Source organism: Mytilus edulis, chromosome 13 (assembly GCF_963676685.1).
Source record: "Mytilus edulis chromosome 13, xbMytEdul2.2, whole genome shotgun sequence".
NCBI classification, from domain to species: domain Eukaryota; kingdom Metazoa; phylum Mollusca; class Bivalvia; order Mytilida; family Mytilidae; genus Mytilus; species Mytilus edulis.
Genome location: NC_092356.1, coordinates 43,821,942 through 43,845,662, shown reverse-complemented (window position 1 = coordinate 43,845,662; position 23,721 = coordinate 43,821,942). Strand labels below are relative to the sequence as shown.

The following is a 23,721-nucleotide window of genomic DNA, read 5'->3' as shown; positions in this document are numbered from 1 at the left end:
GTAAGAAATAAACAAAATTTATTATATAATTCAAATATTTGATGTAAATATTGAATATTTTCTCAAATAAATACACTCATTTGCTGACTTTGAACCTTGATGTCTTTAATACTTGTCTTTAAAAGTATTAAGTCAGAATTTGTTTAAAAATTCACACAATGACAACAAAAATCTCTTGTGAATTATTTCCACTATTGTTATGCTGAGACGGTTTAAAACTTGAAAGGTTTAGGTTTTGATCATTGTTGAAGACCTTCACAAACCTGTACTGATAAACATCATTCTTGGAAAGTTGTCTTATTGGCAAAATTTAAATTAAAACACAAAAATCATGTTATTGACCGTATTAACAGTACTTACAGCAGATGGGCCATCTATATATTTTTGACCTAGTTCTTGCCAACATTCTCTCTGGTTGTTAAAAGGGAAATCTTCTCTTGTATACAACTCAGCAAAATCATTGTATTGCTTTAATATCTACAAAATAAAATAGTCATTTTTCAAATACTAAATCTTTCAATAATGGTCAGTTAAAAAACTTAACATCTGTCTACTCTTTCTAAAAAATATTTTCTCCTATTCACAACTTAAATATTGGCTGTAATAAATGAATAATGTGTCCCAAGAGATAACAACTTATGCCTGTGCCTGCATACAACACTATAAAAGGGGAATAACTCCAGAACGGTTAAAGTACATCCATAGAGGGCAGATAATCAAAGTTTTTTATCACAACTTCTTTTCTTTCTTGAAGGCAACACATCTGCAAGTTGTGATGAATAATATTAAAAAGTTTCATTACCCAACTCCATTGAGTTCAAAAGTAAGAGAGGGGATACAACTTTCGTTTAAAGATAAATGTATGCAGAGAGATGAAAAAGTTCAACCTAAATATTTGACTGTGTCCTTCATTCTAGTGTTCCCTTATCTAAAAGTTATATCTAGAGAAAATGATTGGCAATCACTATAAGTGGTGATAATGTGAATTAGGTATGATTATTTTTCAAAGGCGAATTAGGTATGATTATTTTTCAAAGGCGAATAAGGTATGATTATTTTTCAAAGGTGAATAAGGTATGATCATTTTTCAGAAGCATCTCACACAACTCCTGGCATTCTAAGGAATTTATTCAGCCAAGGCATTAGCATAAAGTAATTGTAATCATTGTACATAAACATTTTTTTTTTGTCACTGCTATGGTGATGTGACTGTAAAACAATAATCAATCATCTTTGCTTTAATTAGTTGCTGTCAAGTATTGCAATCCAATCATCTAGGTGATGTTCAAGAAGAGGACATATTACCTGGTCTGTAATTCCATGTGTATCTTTGAACCTTATGAGACACATCTGATATATTCTTTTACCAAATGTCAGCCACAGATAATTTGCAGACGGACTGTATCCACCTGATCCAAGACATAAACGTTCCACTTCCTAAAACAGAAATCATTGTACATTACTGTGGATTCATTATAATTCGTCAGATACCGATTTTCATTGATTTTTTGGTTACAGGTGAACCACAAAATTAAATGCTTAATAAATGACAAATTTTCTATAGACTTGTGTGAAGGCTTTGGCGATACTACGAAATTAAATATCAACTAATATGTAAGTTTTCCTTCAAACATGAAAATTGGTACCCACGAAAGTAGACAAAAATACAAAAATATGATTATTTCTGTAATGCTGCATAGAAATTTTTTTTTTTTTTTTTACAAAATGCAATTTTTTTCCAGCCTGTAACATAGAGCTCTTTGTGCCAGGTGAGGTTAGAATATGTTTGTATTGACCTTCATGTTTTTTTTGCATACTTAATAAAGTCCTTAATTCTAGTGTTGCAATGTGAATGTGTATGCATCAGATTTATAATTAATAAATATTTATTACCAATTAACAGTGCACTACGTTGAAGGACACATTCCCATCTCCGGATGCAATTTTTTTTCAGTTGATGGAAAAAGTCTCATTGACTTATCCCCAATTTCTTTTGATTCATATTGACAATTATTTCACATCAGTATGAATAATTCTATAAAATAAGTTAAGACCCTGTGTAAAATATATGGAACTCACAGTCATCATTAGGTCAACATATTCTTCTGGTTTGAACATCTTCAAAAATGGACTAACGCAAACATCACTGCTACCTGAAATTACAACCATAAAAGAACACATGGAGAAATATTTCATATAATAATTCAGTATATTTCAACATTTGGATTGAAATTCTAGGAAGAAATTTTAAAATTTGTATTTCTGAAATACCCTAAAAATGAAGACAACAGTACACATAAGTCTAATTGCATGAATGTAAAAATTGTGCAGATTTTTTTTAGTTTAGGTAAACATATTTATTTATAGTGGATTGGGAAACAAGTTATAGCATCTTATATCAATCCCTTTCCACTTTGCTGCCATATAGTGGCATTAGCCTGCTCTTTTTCAAAATCTATAAGACTTTATTTTATTGCTCTCTTTTAACACGGGTCAGCCCTTTATTGTCCCCTTCCAACAAACTAACATCCTTCCTCAAGATTTTTTTAGCATAGGCTTTTAACTGTCCATGATGATTATTTTTTTCCAAAACCAAATTCAAAATATGCTGCTGTTGGTATTGTAAATCTGTGAATTTAAAGATAAGTCATAAATGTATTTTGTTTCCTTGAATTTTATGAACCTACACTTCAGAGGGTGTTTGAATAAAATATTCAAATATTCCTTTCAATATATAAACCTAGTTTTACTAACAAACATCTATACTAACCATTCTCGGACTTAACTAACCGCTCTATTTCTTTTTCAAAAGCACACAGTAAAATATTTCTCCAGTTCTTTTTCAATTTTTCCAATTTATTTTTCTGAAATAGGTTTTGTATTATGAAAGCATTACACAATAAATATATAACCTACATTAATGCAGCACTATACATTGCCAGTTAATAAACAAGAATAAGTCCATAGTACACAGATGCCCCACTGGCACTATCATTTTCTATGTTCAGTGGTCCATGAAATTCGGTTAAAAACTCTAATTTGGCATGAAAAAGATCATATCATAGGGAACATGTGTACTAAGTTTCAATTTGATTGGACTTCAACTTCCTCAAAAACTACCTTGACCAAAACATTTAACCTGAAACAGACGAACGTGAAATCTGAATAACTTACTTTCTCTATATGTATAAAATTAATATTGATTTCGTTAGATATTTTCAAATGGAATTTAAAATGATTTAAAAGTAGCTTCATAAAAGTTCAACCATACCATTTCAATGTCCATCTCTGTCAAGGGTCGTTTCTTCTCTATCGTTTTTACATATATAACATCATTTTTCTCAAGGTCCATCTGTTTTTTGGTCTGCTCAAGAAGATATTCAGGTGTGACAACACCATGATAAGGGTTCATTTCTTGTACCTAAAATTACATGTATATCTTTCATTTCAAATTTTGACACTTTCCTGAATTTATCCAAACTTATACCCAAAAATATAAGTCTAAAGGATACAATGCCGAAAAGATGATATTTTCAGTCTATTATCAATTTTTTATATAAGTAACTATCCTGCTGTATTTAAGACTTTTTTTTTTATTCTTGCTGTTATGCATTAATAAAAGGTTTCATAAAATGTTATGTAAATCATGTAAATCTTAACATGTTAAATGCAATGTTCCATCTATAAAAGAAATAGAGAGTCAGTATATTTTATCTAATCATAATATTCTTAATCTAAAGTAAAATATTTCTTCTGTAGAGAATTTGCAGAAAAAAAGAATCAATAATTCATGATACAGGAGATTTTTCATTTTATATGCAGGAAATTGTTTACTTTTGTATAAATAATAACTTTTGTACAAACAAAACAAATAAATTTATTCTTCATTTTACAAATTATTTCTTATTACTGAATGTGATTTTTTTTCTATTTCACAGCTAAAACACAGAAAACTTAACAACCACTGACTTATCACTCATTGCATATAACAGAATGATTGTTCACAAGAAAATTTTTGAAGTTATATACAACTCCATCATTTTAGGCAAAGATGTGGCTAAATAACAACTTATTCAGTACATCTATTTACATGTTACAATTGTTTTAGACTAAGCCACTACATAATGACTTTATATTGCAGACTTTAAAACTTGCCTGAGATAAATCAACTTGTTCATTAAGAGGCTGGAGAAGAGGTCCAGAATACGGTCGTGGTCCCTCTGGAGAATTTGGTACAAAGTCCTCTATCAACTGATTTAAAGCCTGGAAAGATATGGCTTCATAGTATAAAAAAGGTATAAGTGGCTCAAATTATATCTCAACTAAAATAAAATCATCTATCAACTAACTTTAAGCTAAAATGTGATGTTATGTTTGTATAGAATTAAGGTAGCACAATACAAAGATTTTTTTACTTCCAATCACTAACCTTTAAAATGCTGTAACTTTCTTATGAATGCATACAAAATAATAAAAGAGGTATATATAGATAGATAAAAGATTAAACTTTTAAATGAATGCAATATTTTTATCATGCAATCATTATGTAATCAATTATTATGTAATTAGTGGCAAAATCTCGGTCAGTTCAATTGAAGGAATTTAGCTCTTTCATCTCTTTAACTATACAGAAAAGTTTAACGAAATCTTAATCAACACATCATGGGCTTCAAAAGGGTGTCTCAAATTGTCCTTAAGATATTTCATTCTCTCATAAATCTCTAATTAGTGTGAACATCCTAACCACATAAAAGAAGATAATGTTTAATTAGGTGTAAAATTTGTTCTATACATTCTATCTGAAATCTGAGACACCCTTTTGTAGATAATGGCCATAGGAACAACATATAATAAAATCAATCCTCTAGGAATACCTATGAGGAAGCTAATTTCAATTGAAAGTGGAAATTTGAGGAAAAATATTTTAGACACAGTTAACATTATAATTGGTTACATAATTGTTGCATCATACTAACATTGCATTTATTTGAAAGAGTAATATGTTAGCTATCCATAACTACCACTTTTATAAATTTTCAAGCATTATTAAGAAAGTTAAAGCATTTTAAAAATTCGGAGTTGGAGTTATAATATCTTTGTATTGTGCTACCATAACAACAATGAAATGATTAACTGCAAGGGGAGACAACCATACTAACAAGAGGCTCTCAAGAGCCTGAATCGCTCACCTTAATTCTTTTGTTTAAATCTCTCATCAATGATTATTTTGGCTTTTCAATTTATTTAAATGTTTTTTGGATCGTCCTATTTTCTTCAAAAGCCAAAAAAAATAATCATTTTCTCCTATGTTCTATTTTAGCCATAGGAGCTATGTTTCTTGACATACAAGGAAATAAAATATAAAATTTATACTAGATACTCTGAAACTCATTTAGCCTAAGTTTGGCTGAAATTGATACAGCAGTTTCAAAGGAGAAGATTTTTTAAAGTAAGTCAACATGATGAACAAATTGTGAAAAAAGTCTTTAAAGGGCAATAACTCCTTAAGGGGTCAATTGACAATTTTGGTCAAATTGACTTAATTGAAGATCTTACTTTGCTGAACATTATTGCTGTTTACAGTTTATTTCTATCTATAATTATATTCAAGATAATAAACAAAAACAGCAAAATTTCCTTAAAATTATCAATTCAGGGGCAGCAACCCAACAACAGGTTGTCTGATTCATCTGAAAATTTCAGGGCAGATAGAAATTGACCTGATAAACAATATTACCCCTGTCAGATTTGCTCTAAATGCTTTGGTTTTTGAGTTATAAGCCAAAAACTGCATTTGATCCCTATGTTCTATTTTTAGCAATGGCGACCATGTTTGTTGATAGATCATAACTTCGGATACAATTTACAATTTAGATACCCTAAGGAACATTCAGTTAAAGTTTGGAAGTATTTGGCCCAGTAGTTTCAGAGGAGAAGATTTTTGTAAAAGATTACTAAGATTTACGAAAAATGGTTAAAAATTGACTATAAAGGGCTATAACTCCTAAAGGGGTCAACTGACCATTTCCGTCATGTTGACTTATTTGTAAATCTTACTTTGCTGAACATTATTCCTGTTTACAGTTTATCTCTATCTATAATAATATTCAAGATAATAAACAAAAACAGCAAAATTTCCTTAAAATTACCAATTCAGGGGCAGCAACCCAACAACAGGTTGTCTGATTCATCTGAAAATTTCAGGGCAGATAGATCTTGACCTGATAAACAATATTACCCAATGTCAGATTTGCTCTAAATGCTTTGGTTTTTGAGTTATAAGCCAAAAACTGCATTTGACCCCTATGTTCTTTTTTAGCAATGGCGACCATGTTTGTTGATAGATCATAACTTCGGATACAATTTACAAACTAGATACCCTAAGGAACATTCAATTAAAGTTTGGAAGTATTTGGCCCAGTAGTTTCAGAGGAGAAGATTTTTGTAAAAGATTACTAAGATTTACGAAAAATGGTTAAAAATTGACTATAAAGGGCTATAACTCCTAAAGGGGTCAACTGACCATTTCCGTCATGTTGACTTATTTGTAAATCTTACTTTGCTGAACATTATTCCTGTTTACAGTTTATCTCTATCTATAATAATATTCAAGATAATAACCAAAAACAGCAAAATTTCCTTAAAATTACCAATTCAGGGGCAGCAACCCAACAAAGGATTGTCTGATTCATCTGAAAATTTCAGGGCAGATAGATCTTGACCTGATAAACAATATTACCCCAGTCAGATTTGCTCTAAATGCTTTGGTTTTTGAGTTATAAGCCAAAAACTGCATTTGACCCCTATGTTCTATTTTTAGCAATGGCGACCATGTTTGTTGATAGATCAAAACTTCAGATACAATTTATAAATTAGATACCCTAAGGAACATTCAGTTAAAGTTTGAAAGTATTTGGCCCAGTAGTTTCAGAGGAAAAGATTCTTGAAATAGTTTACGACGACAGACGACAGACGACGACAGACGACGGACGACGACGGACGCCAAGTGATAGCATAAGCTCACTTGTCCCTTCGGGACAGGTGAGCTAAAAACACATCTAAACACAATTATTTCCCTTTAAAACCTGTCATTATCTATTGATGATGAAATAATTGTATGGAAAAAATAATTTAGTATCTGCTGAAAGAAGATAGATTCATAGAAAAGACATACATTTTTTTTTGCAAATTAGTACATAAATATATAAACAATATGTTTGTATAGAAATAATAACAATGAAATCATTAACTGCAAGGGGAGACAACCATACTAAAAACACATCTAAACACAATTATTTCCTTTTAAAACCTTTCAATATCTATTATAATGATGAAATCGTCATTCAGTAAAACTAATAGAATTGTGCATATTCTTTTCCTCATTTTTTTTAAGTGTTGCAAACTGTAATGCAAAGTTCATTACATGTTTGGAATTAAAAGAAATTTTGTTAATTTAAAGAGTAATCCTCCAAAGGGATCGAGAATATAAGTGCATTTTCAAAAGATTTCATTTAAAAAGTAGGACTAACAAAATTAAACTGAAATCAGCATTATCTTTAATATAACTTTTTTTATAACCACAAGAGTGCACACACTGAAATGTCTGGCTTTCTTTTACTAATCATTGATATTATGTTGATAGTCCCAAGTATAAAGCTTTATTACAACTGTCACATAAACTTAACATTAACCAAGATAACTAAACAACAGTGATATTGTTGGCTTTTTTTCAAAACTACCTCTACCATCATTTTTATCAAATTGGGAAATTAATAATAATCCATGAATTTGGAACTTCAATTTGAAGATCCCTTTTCAAGAGGTAAACCCTCATTTGAAATAAGATCCCTTATTGTTAGTGATGATACATAAATACACCCTAAAATCTGCACATGTAGTCATTTTAGGCATGAAAAATGTTTAAATGAGTGTTTTGCAGTTTGAATGCATGCACAATTACTACTGAGACTGCACTGTTTGGGATGAAAGTTGTCTCTTTGAGAATAATTCTAAGCCATTTTTTTTTCAAATTGGGATTCTTCTCCAGGGGGAAAAACCTTTATTCTCCAGTAATTTAAAGCAAACAATATCACTGAACAAAGACCAATGAACCATGAAAATGAGGTCAAGATCAGATGAACCATGGTAGACATGTACAGCTAACAATGCTTCCATACAACAAATATAGCTGACCTATTACTTATAGTTTAAGAAAAATAGACCAAAACACAAAAACTTAACACTGTGCAATGAACCATGAAAATGAGGTCACGTTCAAATAAAACCTGTGCGGCTGACATATAGATCATAAAATATTTACATACACCAAATACAGTTGACCTATGGCATATAGTATTAGATAAAAAGACCAAAACTCAAAATCTTATCTTTGATCACTGAACCATGAAAATGAGGTCAAAGTCAGATGACATCTGCCCGCTAGACATGTACACCTTACAATCATTCAATACAACAAATATAGTACACCTATTGCATAAAGTATGAGAAAAACAGACCAAAACACAAAAACTTAACTATAACCACTGAACCATGAAAATGAGGTCAAGGTCAGATGACACCTGCCAGTTGGACATGTACACCTTACAGTCCTTCCTTACACGGAATATATTAGCCCTATTGCTTATAGTATCTGAGATATGGACTTGACCATTAAAACTTAACTTTGTTCACTGATCCATGAAATGAGGTCGAGGTCAAGTGAAAACTTGTCTGACAGGCATGAGAACCTTGCAAGGTACGCACATACTAAATATATTTATCCTATTACTTATAATAAGAGAGAATTCAACATTATAAAAAATCTATACTTTTTTTCAAGTGGTCACTGAACCATGAAAATGAGGTCAAGGACATTGGACATGTGACTGAAGGAAACTTTGTAACATGAGGCATCTATATACAAAGTATGAAGCATCCAGGTCTTCCACCTTCTTAAATATAAAGCTTTTAAGAAGTTAGCTAACACTGCCGCCGATCACTATCCCTAGGTCGAGCTTTCTGCAACAAAAGTTGCAGGCTCGACAAAAATGAATGAGTTGTTTTCATTAGACCTCGCTATATTTATTCTTATACTCATTATATACTTACATTTAAAATAATCTGCCTCTCATTTTTTCTCATCACACATTCATTGAAAATATTTTTTACATCATAACCCTGCAAAAAAAAACAATATTCAAATACAATTTTTTGTCATCCCTCTGTCCAACATTTTTTTTCTTTATTTCATTTCACATTTTCAAGTACTTCTACAACCTTATAGAAGCAAAAAAAGTAGTAAAAATTTCCTATTCATATTTATTTTTACCAGTGAATCATTCAGAAACTGAGAAGAGGTCAAACAACAACACTAACAGTGAGACATTTTAAGCACTTAAAAATACAAACAAAAAAAATATATATAATTTACATGATATATTAAATGTTATCAACAGATCTCCATGTACTTAAATTTTTAATGTTTTCTGTACATACCAGAGAACTGATCTCATTTAGTATTTCCTGTCCCATTTCTAGATCCATTTGTGTCTGTCTTCCAAGGTAGCTTAGAAAAGCTGAATAGCACTGTAATGATGGCTTGATATCAGGCTGTTCTTTTAAACAATCCATTATTTCTTCCATTTTTGTTATATCCCCCTGAAATAAATAAAAGTTAAAGTGTGGTTACCTGGCATAATTTACACTATCAATTATACTGCATATATATATTCAGAAACCTGATGTTCAGTCGTTGTGATTGTTGATGTGGTTTTTAAATGTTTCTCGTTTTTTATAGATTGATTAGACCATAGGTTGTCCCATTTGAATGATTTTGCACAAGTCATTTTTCAGGTCTCTTTATAGCTTGCTGATCTGTGTGAGCCACAGATCTGTACTCAAGACCGTACTATGACTTATAATGGTTTATTTTAAAAGATTGTGACTTTGATGGAGAGTTGTCTCATTGACACTCATACCACATCTTCTTATATCTATATACAAAAACAAGGAGAGATTTAAATCATATATATACCAATCTTTTATGCCATGAAGTATGAAAAAGACCTAAGTCCATTTCACATTTACTACCTATGCAAGGAGTGGGTAAGATTAGATTTAAACAATCTTTGATTAGAAATGTTCCAGTATGAGAGTTTTAAACTTTACTACACTTTTGTTGTTTTGACATCACTTAAGGTGGTACCCAACACCTTAACTTAAATTAATTTGGCTCGTTTAATTTTCATAAAATTTTGACAAAGTATTTACTTTAACCCTTTGACAAAAATATAAAAATTTCAAAAAATTTAAACCAACCATTTTATCAGAAAAATTACACTGGTTATATAGCAGTTTGACAAACACTTATTTTGATAATCGAGAAGCTCAATATTCCCTTAACAATACACCGTAATAAAAACGTTTAGTTGATTTTACAGAGTTATCTCCCTGTAGTGTTAAGAACCACCATAACCTCAGAGATTTTTTTTTTAAACAATGTCAATACTCATCTGAATGTTTGCTGATTATTAATTAAATCGTACCAAAATTGTGTACTTACAATTACTGCATAATGTTGAAGCAGAGTAGAATAGATGGAGTTATCCGTGATGGCATATTCAGGTTTCTTAAACTGTTTGTGTCTATTAAATCTCAAAGCAAAGTATGCTTTGTCAGCCTACAATATAAATTATTGGTAAGAAACATATTCAATGTAGTGGTATTCTTTCTATATCAAAGATTTCCATTAAAACTAACAAAGGGGAACAATTCTACCTTGATCAGTTGATGTAAGAGAAGCCTACAATATAAATTATTGATAAAAACATAACAATTTAAATCTCTTAGTAAGCTAGTAGTGGTATAATAGATTTCAAGGTCATGAACCACTCTGGTAATACAATGTATGGTCATGTAATATGGTTTCCACCAAAAAATCCAAAATCATTTATTTCATGTAAACTGACTGCAATAAATATTGAGTTTGTCAAATTTAACTTTGATTTTTTTTTAAACAGCATCATTGATATTATTTTCTTAATATCTGTATGGAAACTGAGTCCTTGCCAGAAACATGAGAAATATATGTTCGCCATCTAGGTTTATTTTGAAGTTGAATTCATCATCATCACATTAGAATTTTTCCTTTAGTGTGAAATGTTCCTAGCTATAAATACATTGCTACAATTCTAACATTATTCTTACCAGATCTGAAAACAGACATGCATCAACGAAAAATCTAAAATCCATATTAAAGATCACATTTTTCCTTTCAATATCCTGTACAGTTTTATTATTAATGTCTAAATGCTGACTCCAGTCTTTCTTCTGTTTTGCTATATTTTCAATATGTTTTTTACTTGTTTTACTCTTTGTTGCTATTTTGGAAGGATCTTTTGAACTGTCCATAACATGTGAACCTGATTTAAAAGGAGCATCTATACTTTTAGTAAAATCCTCAACCGCACCGATAGTTTTCTCACTGAAATTTATTCCTGATAAATTTTCTGGCTTCCACTGACTCAACATTTCTGATTTTCCACTACCTGATATTGTTTCTGATTTCCGAGAACTTGAAAATGTTTCTGATTTTGAACTACTTGGAAATGCTTCTGATTTTAAACTTCCAGATAAATTTCTTAATTTAGGACTAGAAGTACTTGACTTTTGAACAGAAGTTCTGACCTTTCCGTGTGATTTTCTCTTATTCTGATTTTTAACTTTATCACTAATATTTGTATTTAAATGGTCCTCAATCGAGCTAAATTCTATGTCAGGTGTCCTGGTAGAGTCATTATAATTCACATGATGATGAAAACTTTGGCTAGTTTTACCAAGCTTTTGATCTTTTAAAGCGTCTGTGATTGACTGTAAAGTTGCTGATGTTGATTCTATAATGTGTTTGACCTGTTCATTAGCACTATTATTAATATTCACAGTCTTAATGTCAGTGGATGGAAAAGATTTCTGCATTCCTTCCACATTTTGCAACGTTCCATGTATTTCTTCTACATTCAATTGTCCATTTATTTGTTCTGGTTCCTTAGCTACTGATTGATGTGAAATCTGTTTCTGAAATTTCTTTAACTGATTTTCCCATCCATCTGATAATATAGAAAGAGAAGTATTAATATTATGCTAATACAATAAGCTTAAAATTCAAGGTTCAGTGTATTGTAAAGTGGAAAATTCTAGCATAATTTGCAAGGGGATATTAAATTCTTAAAATATTTTGCCATTAAGTTTAAATGGTGACAATATCATCCTGCAAGTAAAATAAAAAAAATAAAGGACAAGAAAAAGCCAAACAAATCCAATATGAACATGTACAAGTTTTTGCACTCATATTAATTGATAAAATTTAAACTCTGTAAAAGATGTATTGCCTAATAATCTGTTGAGCTACACTCACTGATCTGACATACATTTGTTGTATCTTCTATTAACTTTTGAAAATAGTAATGAATATTTATTTCTTTACCATTCCGTATATTTGTTAAGCATGTTAAGTATAAATTAAACATTTTTTTGAATTTTATTTTAGGATTTTTTTTTCATTGCAGACATGGTAGATTTGTGAATATGACAGCAGTGACTTGAGAATGTGAAGCCAACTACTTTGACGAGTCTCAGTACATTTTTTAAAATTTTTTTTTAAACAAATTTGACTTCACTTATCTAGACCATAGATATGTGCTTTTCTATTTGTTCATGAATACTTTATTTATTTATCACTTGCTTATTGTGGCCACAAATACATGAAATCAAAAAATAAACCACATTATTCAAAAAGTTACCATGGTTACCATGGTTACAGAGAATAATCCATATATCAATGTACCTGTTTCATTTAGTTGAGGTTTCTTTTTATTTCATCTATGCGTTCGACTATATATACTATAAAAAGTTTCTTTCTGTAATGTCAGTGCCACTAAACTATATTTCTCTTAAATTCCCAATACATTTCTTTTCATAATGACAGCTTGCTCTAAACTTTATTTTTCTTATATTCATAATCTCTTTACCAAATTTGTTTACAGATATCTTTAATTAAGCTTACCAATATGAAGATAGGGTTGATCCTTTCCCTCAAATGTGGAAGAGCTTTTAACATTTTTATAATTGATTCCTTTTGACATTATCTTCTCTATGTTGATTTTATTTTCATATTCTTTCTCTTTAAACCATGCCTTTCCATAGCTTCTTTTATTCTTATGTCTAACACTTGGAAATGAATCATGACGAGGAACATGCATGGTTACACCTCCATGGATATGCTGTGGTCCTAAAAAGAAAATTTAACAATAAATTAACAGAATTTTAATTTTTTGTTATTCTTAATTAGTCATTTCAAGGTAACTAATTACAAATAGTCTTAGTGTTAGAAGCATACTGTTGAAGACTATTTCCTGATCTCAAGATGTCATTAGATTATTTTTTATGGTCAGTTTTATCAAATTTGTTCTTACGTCTTTTAAAGTGACTTTGAATATGTTTTAAATTTGTCAAGTTGTAGTGTTGTTGTTGTTTCATGTTATATATCAGTAATTCTGATATATCACTAACTCGAATAATTCAAGCCCTTTCCGTGTCCGATTTTCTTCCACACGAGGGCTTGAACTCCTTATGATCATTGGCCGCGTCGCCTGCTCTCTATGAGAGAGAGCCAATCAGCGGCGATCAGGATAATGAGTCTGCGCAACTCTCTTGTAATTGTCTTACCAAACACGTGTGTTCAATTAACACAAATCCGATAATAATTAATTAACATCAATTAACATCAGTTTACATCATTTAACATCAATTAGCTCCAGAACTCCTCCTTCTTTAGCTGCCAATTTAAATCAAAATTCCCATATTGCAAACGGTGTGAAAATTCCGGTTGACGGTCTTGATCGAGGAAGACGTTCAGGCGTTAATGCAGCCTTCGTAGATCAGCGGAATATAACGACTGAATTATTCGGGTTAATATATAACATACTGAGTATGTATTGTATGGTCGGATTATGTTTCTGTGTGTAAGAGAGTTGTTCCCCTTTTGTCAGTAATGTGTATTTTTGTTTGTGACGTCATCTTTGTCTGATTAAAATGTAGAAATGGAAGCAGATGTGTTTTTATCATGTTTATCTGTCTGTATGTAATCTCCTCAATCCTTGCTACCAGAGCTATTCCCCAAGTCTGTAATATTCATATATAGAAACTGAAAAACACATCACAAACTGCGTGTGTGCAATCCATACAGATGAAATATGGATGATATGAAAACATATGACATGACGATAAGGCTTCTCCGATTACGCCACATTTAGGAATTCTAGTCAAATCGGCACCTGGTTAAATCGGCACCCGGTCAAATCGGCACTCAGTATAGTCAAATTGGCACCTGGTTAAATCGGCACTTTATATAGTCAATTCGGCACCCATGTTAGATTTGTTTTATATACATATTTTAACAGCCTTGCATTTCCCAGTTTTTAAGCCTCATCCTTATATCGTTGATATGTCAAGTCAAGGCACTATTATTGTCTATATATACAATGATCAAGGATTTGTATAGTTCTCACTATACAAATCCTTGCAATGATATATGAGGTACGGTACTGGATATTTTTTATGCACTTTTTAACAGTTGAACATTTTGCAGGATTGTTGGTTTAATGCTGTTTAAACTCGCCTGAAAAAACACCTTGAATTGCTAATTATTTTGCATGAAAGTTTGAATTATTGAAAGGGACTCATAGTTTTCCATTCTATTGACTATTGCTTCTATTTGTCTCATTGTTAAACATTAGGTTGTGTAAGGGCTTCTTTGTTTCTTATAAAGTTTTTGAAAAATAAAACATTAATAAATACCTTTAACATTCTACTGTTGAGTTAGAACCACAACCATATTAACCATGTACTTGATTTAAGTTATTAAAATTAATTGAAAAGAAAACTTTCCAAAACATCGGTCATAGAATGTCATGAATGTTGTGAAAACATTAAATAATTAACCTATGTTTTCTAACTGCTTGATGCTTTTTAATGATGTAATGCATGATAAAAAAAATCCTAACCCCCAAAATAGATCATGAATTTATACATTTTAAAATTATTTATACATATATAATATCAAATATTTTTGGATGCCGATTTGACTATACTGAGTGCCGATTTGACTTTTTCTATGGGTGCCGATTTGACTTGTATCCCACATTTAGAACCGATTGTTCAATGACATTGTCATCGAACTCATGTCAAATGGTGTCATTCATTTGTATATAACAACTCAGAATTGGTATATAAATGTGCACCATAATGGTCAGATGCAAGGGGTATAATGACAGATCTCCTCACCTTGTCCTCTGTTATTGTTAGATCTGAATGCCCTGCAATTATTGCAACCCTGAAGTCGGATGACTTCTAATTCTATTTTAAGGGGAAGATATGTTACATGAGAAGCAATTGGTTTGCTGTATAGGCTAGAACAACACAGTCTTAGGATCTGAGACATTTGTAGATAAAATTATGTAAAAACGTGTAGGACATGTGCTTCGTCCTTTACCCTGACCGATCAATATGGATTTTAAAATTTCATTCAAATTATATGGTTGAATAAACGCTTTAATGACAATGATGTTTAATTTTGGGAGTAATCATTTTTCTTCTAAAATTAAAATTAGATATATTTAAAATTGGAATGTAGTAGAGTTTTAACATTAAGGAATATACTTAAACTACATAATTCTAATTAGATTAGGTAAGATTTGACTATGATTTAAAACTAAATCCGTCACAAATTGCATTTATAATTAGCCACAATTGAAAAAAACTACTCCTACCGGAAACCAGACTATTTATTATCTAACAACAGCGCGAACTTTGAACAACATATATCTTACATTACTGATTATGCTGTACTCTGTATGTTTTAGTATGCATATTTATATCCTCGTTTATCACCATGTCTTTCTCTAATAATTCTTAAATCTTTGATGCACAATGTATCCTTTATAGAATTTTTCAGAAACTGAATTGTATTCTAATTTTCAGGATTTGAGACGTTTCGGCCACATATTGACATAAGTCAACTAGTCGTTTCCGGTTTCGGTCATACTCCCAGTTCGGCAACAGTCAATTCGGCCATACGTTTTCTTACTTTTCCTATGCATTAATTGGTTGACAATGAGTTTTCTAAACAAACAACATGAACAAATAGTTTTTAAAAAAACAAAACAATCAGACATTTTGGGGTCAATAAATTTTTAGTTGTGATAATTATGCCTTCTTGAACAGTTGAAAGGCTAATATGAGGCAGGCATTACCTGTGAATGGGGACGAACTGTATGATTTTTGTTTTTAAATCAAAGATGTTAAAAAGAGAAACAGAAATACCGTAACGTTTCCGATTTTGGTTCTGTTGTTAGGGATTTTAGTTGTGACTTTATTTAAGTTATGACGTCATATTCAATGTAAACAAAGAAACGCTGTCATCAGGTAACATTTTTTATAACAAACAATTTTTAAAAATGAATTAGTTTTAAGTTCCTTTCTTAGACTGATAAATATACATTTTATTCATAGTCTCATGCAAACAAGACCTGAAATGGAAGTATATTTCTGCGCAGATCCAGATATTCAAAAACGCGACAAAATAATTCATGAACGATTTTTAGTTCATTAGTATAAAGAAAAATTCAGGAATTTTTCGGGAATTTTTCCCGATTTTCTTTTTTTTTATTGAATTTTCTACTGTAATAGGGGACTTCGTCCCCATATTATGATTTTGCTTCAGCGACCTCAAAGTCAAAAATATAATAGTCTTGTTACTTTCAAGACGGCATAATTATTTTTTTAAGGTTGGAACACCCCATTATTTTGGACCATCAATACATTAGAATGGAGACATATCAGGGGTGTTTCCACATTTTGAAAGAGGGAAGGAGAATAAAATATCTTGCAGTGCAGAGCGCTGCGAATGTTTTTGAACTTTTTCGCCAAAAAACAAATTTATTGTGAACAATGGTGAATACAGTAATATAATGGTTCCTGACTTGATATATTTTATAGTTATTAATGGGCGTCTTTCGCCTCCTTTTTTAGTAAAATTTAATCACAAAGTTTGTGCAACAAAAAGTTGGAAAAAAACATTACAATAATTGCTGGACCAATGTTTGGTATGGATATGGAAATGTGGACTGTCATACAGAAAACAGCCTAGATTACATACATTACATAATCTTGATGATCATATAAACCCACTATGAACATGATGAAGGCTATTTTAATCTTCAGCTATCCAAAAATGAATTTTATTGCACACTAGCTCTCATATATATATTTGAAAAATCCACAGGGGTCAAAATGCGAAACTACACACCTAACTGTGGAGTGCTACCTAAACATGTAGAAGGGCAAATATTCGCCATTGATGTTGGGCTCATTAATGTTAGAAATTTAAAATGCCATCATGGTCATATAACATAAAAAAGAAGATGTGGTATGATTGCCAATGAGACAACTCTCCACAAGAGACCAAATGACACAAAAGTTAACAACTATAGGTTACGGTACAGCCATCAACAATGAGCAAAGCCCAAACCACATAGACAGCTATAAAAGACCCCAAAATGAAGGCATGATAAGGGCCAACTTTGATCAATCCTCAGGTTAATAATGGCCAACATTTGTTATCGAGCCTGACCAATATAGGGATAGTGATTTGGTGGTGGCAATAGCTTACTTCTCAAAAGATTTAAGTTAAGAAGTTTGAAGACCTGGATGTTCCATACATTGTATATAGATGTCTTATTTCATGGACTTCTTTCCATCTGCCATATGTCCTTTGTCCTTGACCTCGTTTTCATGGTTTAGTGTCTACTTAAAAAAAATAAAAATATTATGAATAAGAGGATAACTATATTTAGTATGTGGGTACCTTGCAAGGTACTTAATATGCCCATCATACAGTTTTCATTTGACCTATACCTCATTTCATGGATCAATGAACAAAGTTAAGTTTTTGTGGTCAAGTCTATATATCAGATACTATATTCAATAGGTCTACTACATGTATATGTGTTGAATGGAATAATTGTAAGATGTACGTGTCCAACTGGCATGTTTCATCTGACCTTGACCTCATTTTTCATGTATCAGTGGTCAAAGTTAAGTTTTTGAGTTTTGCTCTTTTTTTCTAATACTGTCTATAAATTATGCAATAGGTCAACTATTATTGTGTATGGAAATATTTTATGATGTACATGTCAGTCTTGCAGGTTTTATTTGACCTTGACCTTATTTTCATGGTTCATTACTCAGTGTTTATTTTTTTATTTTTTGTGTTTTGGTCTGTTTTTCTTGAACTCTAAGCAATTGGTCAACTTTATTTGTTGTATGGAAGGATTTTAGTGTTTCATTGGTTTTTGATATTTTGATAGAACTTTGGCAAAGGCAGTTTTATTTTATGGGAGGGGTACATAGAACATATCTTTGCTAAAAGACAATATTAATCCAGTCACATATGAAGTCTCTATTTTGACTGATAACACAGGATGCCTGACATAAACATGATAAAAGCATATCTTTCGTTTCATGTAATGATGTATAATTATATTTTCAGAAGAATGAAGGCACAGTGTTCCATTTGTACTGATTTGTTTGAAAGTGATAATACTATATCAGCTTTACCATGTGGACATACATTCCACGAAAACTGCATAAACCAATGGTTAAAAAATGCCAATACGTGTCCAAGTTGTCGAGTTCCGGTCGAGAGAGGAAAGGTCATTAAAAAACTATTCTTCGATAAAGGAGATGACGAAGGAATAGATGAAAGCAAATTATCCAATGAAAACAATAATCTTAAGGCAAAGTTACGAGAAAAAGATTGTGAACGTGAAAAATTTGACGATGAGAAACAGACATTGCAGAGTAAAATTAATAATCTTGAAAAAGAGATTAAGAACCAAGATGTGAAGATAAAAGAGAAACAAACTACAGTGTCTTCAATGAAGAAAGAATTACAATACTTCCAGGCTCAGCAGAAATCACTAGAAGTTGAAAGAGATGAATGCAGGAAAGCCAAACGCAAAATGATAGAACTGCAAAATGTTCAAATACTTTTAACAGGTAATATTGGGGTTTAAGTACATGAAGTAACAGTAGAACATTAGTTTAAAAATTATAATTTTGTGCAAGTTACTACTGAGGACTTATTTATATTGTGAATATATTTTTGTGTATATATAGTCGTTTCTACATGTATATAACTTAGTTGTAAGAAAAAATATCCATTTATTAACTATAAGATACATATCATGATAGAACAAAGAAAGGAAAGGGGAATGTGTCAAAGAGGCAACAATTCTACCAAAAAACCGAAAACTCTTCAGTTGGTCCCTAAGCTAAAATGTAAACTAGTTAAGCAAAATGGATTCCACACTAAACTCTTAAAAATACAAATAAATCAAAATTTAAAAAAAAACAGAAGACTTACAAAGACTAGAGGTTTCTGCTGACTTGAGAAAAATGAATATGTTTGTATATTTTTCAGGTTGTGAGACAGATGTACAAGAACTATTAGAAACAAGAACTAACAGTGATGGCTCTGTAAAGGAACTTGCCAAGTATTGTGCAATTTTAAAAAGTGAATTTGAACAACTGAAATCGAGTCGAAAAGCTATAAAAATTGAATATGACAAATTTAAACGTGACTTTATTTCTAAAGATACGAAGCTGAAAGACTCATTAAAAGAATTATCATATTTAAGAGATGTGTCTAAGAAATCAGAGGAAGACTTACAAAAAGCAGAAAAACATAATGATCATTTACAGAAAAAAGTTTCTAAGTTACAGAACTTGTTAAAAAGTCCAAAGGCAAATGGTAACGATAGCTTTATAGAGACTGTTACCCAGGCTAGTCCTATGATATCAACACCAGTGCTAACAAATTTCTCACACAACATTGTATCAGAATCCCCAGAATTAGTCAAACCTAGTCCAAATACTCAGTTACGAAATCATTGTCAAGAAAATAACATCAAGGTCATGAAGATAACCTCAGTCTCAAGTCAACCACCAGCTAAAAAACAGAAATGTGATGATGTCAACACTTTAGGCAACTTAAATATTTTCAAGAAGAAATCAGGACTCGGTGATATGAAAAGTGCAATACGTAAAGGATATGACGGACTTGGAGGTCACACAACATTTACAGAACGTCAGATGAAACCTAAACTGGCAATGAAGAAGTCAATTAGTAGAACAATGGATATAAGGAAAGGGATGATGGCACGTGTTCCCAAGCTTCCATCACTAGATAATTTTGTCACCATTGACTAACTTGATCAGATTTGTGATAACTGGACATGGTTTGTTAAAAGAAAGTCATGTGCTAAGTGCATTTGACCTATTATATAAATATTATATGTCAATGAAGAAAAAACTTTATTCTTTCAGAGTGCTAAACAGTTTTTCTTATGTGCTACGTTTACACTGGTCAGTTCATTTGAGTTACATATATCTTCTAAAATCAAGATAATATCTTATAAATTCAGAAATTTTTGAAATCCTTTTGTTAATGAAAAGAATTTTATATTTTTTTTCTAGTGAAGGAAATAACTGGAAAGTGGTCTATTAAAATCAATTACAAAATGTATGAACCCATTTGCCTAAATCTGTTAAAAAGTTTTAACTTATGGATTCTTTAATGTATCTTTTATGAAAATGCATAACCTCATTGCAAAAACTTCAGGAAATTTTGATTTTATAATATATCATGTTAATGAAAGTTCAAACAGAATATTATATCGTGTCACATGACAGTATTAATTATATGTATGATTGATTGTGTGTACATAATGGTGTGATTTATACCTTAAATATGTAAATGTCTGCATGCAATGTTTTTGTACTTTTATTAATGTTTTTCATGATATGTTTTTGTGATTTTTTATATGTTTTTCGTGAAATGTTTTTGTGTATAAGATTTTTATTATAATACAAAAGAAAACAAAAACCTTTGATTAAATGTTATTTTGGATACTGTTCACATGGTATCAGTTCGAAGACTACACAAAATTAGGTCACACATATGCATCTTAATACTAAGAAGATGCAAAAACAACATACAGTGATTTATATGTTGTTTTTGCTGGTCAAGATGGTATGGAACAAATAGATATAAGAAGATGTGGTATGAATGTCATTAAGACAACTCTCCATCCAAGTCACAATTTGGAAAAGTAAACCATTATAGGTCAAAGTACGGTCTTCAACACAGAGCCTTGGCTCACATCGAACGGCAATCTTTAAAGGGCCCCAAAAATGACAAGTGAAAAACCATTCAAACATTGTTTTTGTTGTTGTCAAATGGGAAAACCAACTGTCTAATCCATATAAAAAATGAGAAATGAAAAACATTTATGAACCACATTAACAAATGACATCTGCTGAATATCTAATTCCTCACTAAACAGTCTATATAAACATGATAAAACATACCCCATTTCCTTTCTCAATTTCATCTAAAAATAAGAAGCTGTGGTCTAGAGACCAAATGACACAGAAATTAACAACTATAGGTCTCAGTATGGCCTTCAACATGAGCAAAACCTAGAGCGGTTGGGGCAAGTATGGACACAACATTCAAGCTGGATTCAGCCCTAAATTTGGATTGTGATTAAATAGTTGACACTACATAGGTTTCTGACACAGAATGAATGTGGTCTAATGAACTTAAATTTTTTTTTTGCCTTTGAGCAATTCACTATGCTGTTGAGAATATGTTTGTGACAAAAGATGAGGTGAAGGGACCAAATGACACAGAAATTAACAACTATAGGTCTCAGTATGGCCTTCAACATGAGCAAAACCTAGAGATGTAAGGAAAGCTTAAATAATACTGAGAATAAAAAAAAAAACAGACATAATTGTTCCATAACTCCCTCTGTAATACTATAAATATCATGTGATAAAGCTGGAGATGATACTGTGGATTCAGTTTTATCTTGCCTGGTTATATAGATTAGCATCTGACTACCAATTTAGAGTATACTTTTTTATGCCCCATTTATTATATCCCATTTATGGGCATTATGTTTTCTGATCTGTGTGTCCCACCGTTTGTTCGTCTGTTCATTTGTCAGTCTGTCTGTCCCGCTTCAGGTTAAAGTTTTTGGTCGAGGTAGTTTTTGATAAGTTGAAGTCTAATCAACTTTAATCTTAGTACAAATGTCCCCTATGGTATGATCTTTCTAATTCTAATGCTAAATTAGAGTTTTTGCCCTAATTTCACGGTCCACTGAACATAGAAAATGATAGTGCGGATGGGGCATCTGTGTACAATCGACACATTCTTGTTTTTATAAGGTTTCCCATTTAAGAAGTAAGAAGACCTGGATGCTTTGTCTTGTATGTTGCAAAGTTTCCTTCTGTCATTGTCTGTTTTTTTGACTTCATTTTCATGGTTCAGTGACTACTTAAATTATGTTTTTATTATGTGAAATATATACTCACTTTTTTTTAAGTAATAGGCTAACTGTATTTGGTAAATGGGTTACTGGTCTGCATTGTTGTTAGACAAGGTTCACATGACCTAGAGCTAATTTCATGAATCAGTGATCAAGATTACTAGCCTGCATGGCCATCAAACAAGGTTCACTTGACCTCGACCTCATTTAAGGATTAGTGATCAAGGTAATTGGTCTGCATAGCCGTCAGACAAGTTTCAACTGACCTCTCCCTTATTTCATTGATCAGTAATCAAGGCTACTAGTCTGCATCACCCTCAGACTAGGTTCACCTGACCTCATTTAGTGGCTGACCTCTAACTCATTTCATGGATCAGTGTCAGACAAGGTTCACCTGACCTTGACCTCATTTAATGGATCAGTGATCAAGGTTTTAAGTTTTCTTGTTAAAAAACTGTTAGCAATAAATCAAGTACATTTAGTATATGGAATGATTTTTTTTAAGTGCTCATGTGGGACTGGCAGGTTTTATGTTAATACCTTGACCTCATAATCATTTCATGTTTCAAAGGTCAATGACTGTCAATGGTGAGTTTTCATGGTTTTGTCTGTTAATCAGATACTCAGAGCAATGGCTCAACTCTGTTATTGGAATGATGCATGGTGTGGATGTTGTCTAGCAGGATTCATTTGATTAGACCTTATTATAATGGTCAATTGGCAAATGTTCCATTTTTGTCTGGCAGGATTCATTCCACTGTGATCTTATTTCCCTTCACTTGGCATCCGTCGTTAACTTTTACAAAAAATCTTCTGTGAAACTACTGGGCCAAATTTAATCAAACATCGCCACAATAATCATTGGGGTATGTAATTTAAAAAATGTGTCTGGTGACCCGGTCGTCCAACCAAGATGGCAACCATGACTAAAAATAGAACATAGGGGTAAAATGTACATTTTGGCTATCTCTGAAACCAAAGCATTTAGAGCAAATCTGACATAGGTTCAATTGTTCATCAGGTCAAGATTTAATTTTCAGATGAATCAAGAGAACCTTATGTTGGGTTGCTGCCCCTAAATTGGTAATTTTAAGGAAATTTTGCTGTTTTTGGTTATTATCTTGAATATTAATATAGATAGAGATAAACTGTGAACAGCAATAATGTTCAGGAAAGTAAGATCTACGAATAGGTCAACATGACCAAAGTGGTCAGTTGACCCCTAAAGGAGTAATTACCCTTTATAGTCAATTTTTAACAATTTTTG

At 31.4% G+C, this 23,721-nt stretch overlaps 2 protein-coding genes across 3 annotated transcripts in view; one reads left to right on the top strand and one right to left on the bottom strand.

The window, feature by feature from the left end:
- The window catches only part of LOC139501755 (DNA-directed RNA polymerase, mitochondrial-like), a 39,216-nt gene extending 23,653 nt beyond the window's left edge, over positions 1 to 15,563 (bottom strand). Inside the window, exons 1-12 of the mRNA XM_071290899.1 lie at positions 15,340 to 15,563; positions 13,061 to 13,285; positions 11,206 to 12,104; positions 10,562 to 10,678; positions 9,496 to 9,657; positions 9,109 to 9,177; positions 4,156 to 4,263; positions 3,272 to 3,421; positions 2,771 to 2,864; positions 2,080 to 2,153; positions 1,306 to 1,437; positions 361 to 477 (exon numbers count right to left, since the gene is read on the bottom strand). Coding sequence (XP_071147000.1) covers positions 361 to 477; positions 1,306 to 1,437; positions 2,080 to 2,153; positions 2,771 to 2,864; positions 3,272 to 3,421; positions 4,156 to 4,263; positions 9,109 to 9,177; positions 9,496 to 9,657; positions 10,562 to 10,678; positions 11,206 to 12,104; positions 13,061 to 13,285; positions 15,340 to 15,496 — 2,304 coding nt within the window. The 5' untranslated portion in view covers positions 15,497 to 15,563. The remainder of the gene's footprint in view (positions 1 to 360; positions 478 to 1,305; positions 1,438 to 2,079; positions 2,154 to 2,770; positions 2,865 to 3,271; positions 3,422 to 4,155; positions 4,264 to 9,108; positions 9,178 to 9,495; positions 9,658 to 10,561; positions 10,679 to 11,205; positions 12,105 to 13,060; positions 13,286 to 15,339) is intronic.
- A 256-nt stretch (positions 15,564 to 15,819) lies between these two features.
- LOC139500005 (E3 ubiquitin-protein ligase TRAIP-like) lies at positions 15,820 to 21,001 on the top strand. Of its 2 annotated transcripts, none has more exons than XM_071288695.1 (3): positions 15,820 to 15,906; positions 18,605 to 19,113; positions 19,538 to 21,001. In XM_071288695.1, exons 2-3 carry the CDS (start codon positions 18,609 to 18,611, stop codon positions 20,323 to 20,325), a joined length of 1,293 nt encoding a protein of 430 aa, XP_071144796.1. In that variant the 5' UTR covers positions 15,820 to 15,906; positions 18,605 to 18,608; the 3' UTR covers positions 20,326 to 21,001. The 2 variants fall into 2 exon arrangements, with proteins under 2 accessions (XP_071144796.1, XP_071144797.1); XM_071288696.1 differs by having other exon boundaries at positions 15,826 to 15,916.
- The last annotated feature ends 2,720 nt before the right edge of the window (positions 21,002 to 23,721 follow it).